Source organism: Mesitornis unicolor, unplaced genomic scaffold (genome assembly GCF_000695765.1).
Source record: "Mesitornis unicolor isolate BGI_N332 unplaced genomic scaffold, ASM69576v1 scaffold37367, whole genome shotgun sequence".
Taxonomy (NCBI): domain Eukaryota; kingdom Metazoa; phylum Chordata; class Aves; order Mesitornithiformes; family Mesitornithidae; genus Mesitornis; species Mesitornis unicolor.
In genome coordinates, this window is record NW_010197921.1 from 11186 (window position 1) to 13943 (window position 2758).

At 60.5% G+C, this 2758-nt stretch overlaps 1 protein-coding gene across 1 annotated transcript in view; it reads left to right on the top strand.

Annotated features, from left to right (window-relative positions):
- The window catches only part of NAV1 (neuron navigator 1), a gene marked incomplete at both ends in the record, with an annotated part of 12548 nt that overhangs the window by 8829 nt on the left and 961 nt on the right, over window positions 1-2758 (top strand). The window contains 5 exon segments of the mRNA XM_010188962.1: window positions 1-130; window positions 211-365; window positions 1559-1630; window positions 1896-2092; window positions 2538-2656. The exon segment at window positions 1-130 is cut by the window's left edge and continues 12 nt beyond it. Coding sequence (XP_010187264.1) covers window positions 1-130; window positions 211-365; window positions 1559-1630; window positions 1896-2092; window positions 2538-2656 — 673 coding nt within the window.

The following is a 2758-nucleotide window of genomic DNA, read 5'->3' on the forward strand; positions in this document are numbered from 1 at the left end:
CTCGGGACCCAGCGGCACCGGCAAGACCTACCTGACCAACCGCCTGGCCGAGTACCTGGTGGAGCGCTCGGGTCGGGACGTCACCGAGGGCATCGTCAGCACCTTCAACATGCACCAGCAGTCCTGCAAGGTGAGGGCATGCAGCAGCCACGAGCATCCTTGTTGTCCGTGCCATGAATCCACGTGTGACGCCTGGCCCCTTGGTTGCAGGACCTGCAGCTGTACCTCTCCAACCTGGCCAACCAGATTGACCGTGAGACGGGCACGGCGGACGTGCCGCTGGTGATCCTCCTGGACGACCTCAGCGAGGCGGGCTCCATCAGTGAGCTGGTCAATGGCGCGCTCACCTGCAAGTACCACAAATGGTGAGAGGCCCCCCGCACCCCGCTCTGGTGCACGCTCCCGGGCATGCGTGTGCTGAACGGCCGAGCACAGAGTGTGGTGAATGGAGTTAAGTCCAGTTGGTAACCCGTCACAAGTGGTGTTCCTCAGGGCTCAGTACTGGGACTAGTCATGTTAAACATCTTTATCGATGATCTGGATGAGGGGGTTGAGTGCTCCCTCAGCAAGTTTGCAGATGACACCAAGCTGGGTGGCAGTGTTGATCAAGGGCAGACAGGCTCTGCAGAGGGACCTGGCCAGGCTGGGTCGATGGCTGAGGCCAATTGTGTGAGGTTCAACAAGGCCAAGTGCAGGGTCCTGCACTTGGGTCACAACAACCCCATGGACGCTACAGGCTTGGGGAGGAGTGGCTGGAGCTGCCAGGCAGAAAAGGACCTGGGGGTGCTGGTCAACAGCGACTGAACATGAGCCAGCAGTGCCCAGGTGGCCAAGGAGGCCAACGCCATCCTGGGCTGTCCCAGCACTGGTGTGGGCAGCAGGAGCAGGGAAGTGATTGTGCCCCTGTGCTGGCAATCTTGTGTCCAGTGCTGGGCCCTCAGGCCAAGAAGGACAGGAACTGCTTGAAAGAGTCCAGCAGAGCCACAGAGATGCTGGAGGGAGTGGAGCATCTCCTGCTGAGGAGCGGCTGAGGGAGTTGGGGCTCTTGAGCTTGGAGCAGAGGAGACTGAGGGGTGCCCTCATCCATGGGGATCAATTTGGAAAGGGCAGTGTCAGGAGGAAGGAGCCAGGCTCTGCTCTGAGATGTCCATGACAGGACAAGGGGCAATGGTCCCAAGCTGGAGCACAGGAGGTTCAAGCTGAAGATGAGGACAAACTTTGTCAGTGTGAGGGTTCTGGAGCATGGCCCAGGCTGCCCAGAGAGGTTGTGGAGTCTCCTTGTCTGGAGACACCCAAAGCCCTGGCCGTGTTCCTGTGTGACTGCTCAGGTGATCCTGCTCTGGGGGGGTTGCACTGGGGGATCTCCAGAGGGCCCTGCCAACTCCTGACATCCTGGGATGCTGTGATGCTCCCCGCTGCTCTCAGCAAAGATCCCTGTGCTCGTGGATATGAGGGTGCATGGTTGTGCCTGTCTGTGCTCAGATCAGCTCTGCTGTGGGCAGAGGTGATGCAGGGCGCCTTTTCTCATGGCTCCTGTCTCTCTCTGTCACTCGCTCAGCCCCTACATCATTGGGACCACCAACCAACCTGTGAAGATGACCCCAAACCACGGCCTCCATCTCAGCTTCAGGTGGGAATTGCACATCCCTGGGGACCATCCGGTGGGGTTGGGAGAGGCAGAGTCCATCACTCCTGTGCCTGGGCAGTCCTGGGAACACATTCTGCACTTGGAGACCCTGATGAGCCCCAGGCCTGTCCCTGCCATCCCAGAAGGACCTGATGGCCTGATGTGGGGCACATGCAGTGTGGGGGTGCTAGGAGGTCCCTTGAGGGTTCTGGGGAGCAGGGCAGCTTGTGTGGAGCCCCAGCCCTGGATGCCCGGGTGTTTCCCGCAGGATGCTGACCTTCTCCAACAACGTGGAGCCGGCCAACGGCTTCCTGGTGCGCTACCTGCGGCGGAAGTTGCTGGAGGCGGACACAGACGTCAACGCCAACAAGGAGGAGCTGCTGCGCGTGCTGGACTGGGTGCCCAAGCTCTGGTACCACTTGCACACCTTCCTGGAGAAGCACAGCACCTCCGACTTCCTCATCGGTACGGCCTTGCTGCTCACCCCCTCCTCTACCTTGCGCTGCTGGGAACCTCCGGGATGGGGGCAAACCCTCCCAGAGGGGCTTGGGGAGCTGCTGCGCTGCCCCATGGGCCCCACCAAAAACTGGTGGGTGATGCACGTGTGTGGTGCTCTTCCCTGGGTGGCATTTGTTCCCCTGGGAGCAGTCACTGGTGTCAGCCAAGGCTGCTTGTCCTACACATGGGCATGGAGAAGCCGTGTTTTCCCAGGCAGGTCTCCCTTTGCCTCCCCATGCTTTTGAGGAATCGACTGAATTTAGTAGCCCCCTTTCTTGCCTGGGAGATGCTCGCTGCCCAGATGCTGCTCCCCGGAGGTGGTGGAGCCCAGGGCCCCCTGCGCCGCCACGGGGACAGTGACTGGAACAGGGGGACCCAGCTCTCATTTTTGGTCTCTGCCTTCCTCCTGCAGGTCCCTGCTTCTTCCTGTCCTGCCCCATCGGCATTGAGGATTTCCGGACCTGGTTCATCGACCTGTGGAACAACTCCATCATCCCTTACCTGCAGGAGGGAGCAAAAGATGGGCTCAAGGTACCCAGGGAACGCAAACCACGGTGCTAGGGGAGATGGTGATGCTGCAGTCTAACCGGGCAGGGACAGGGGAGGCACTGGGATTTTGGGCACAGGTGGCAT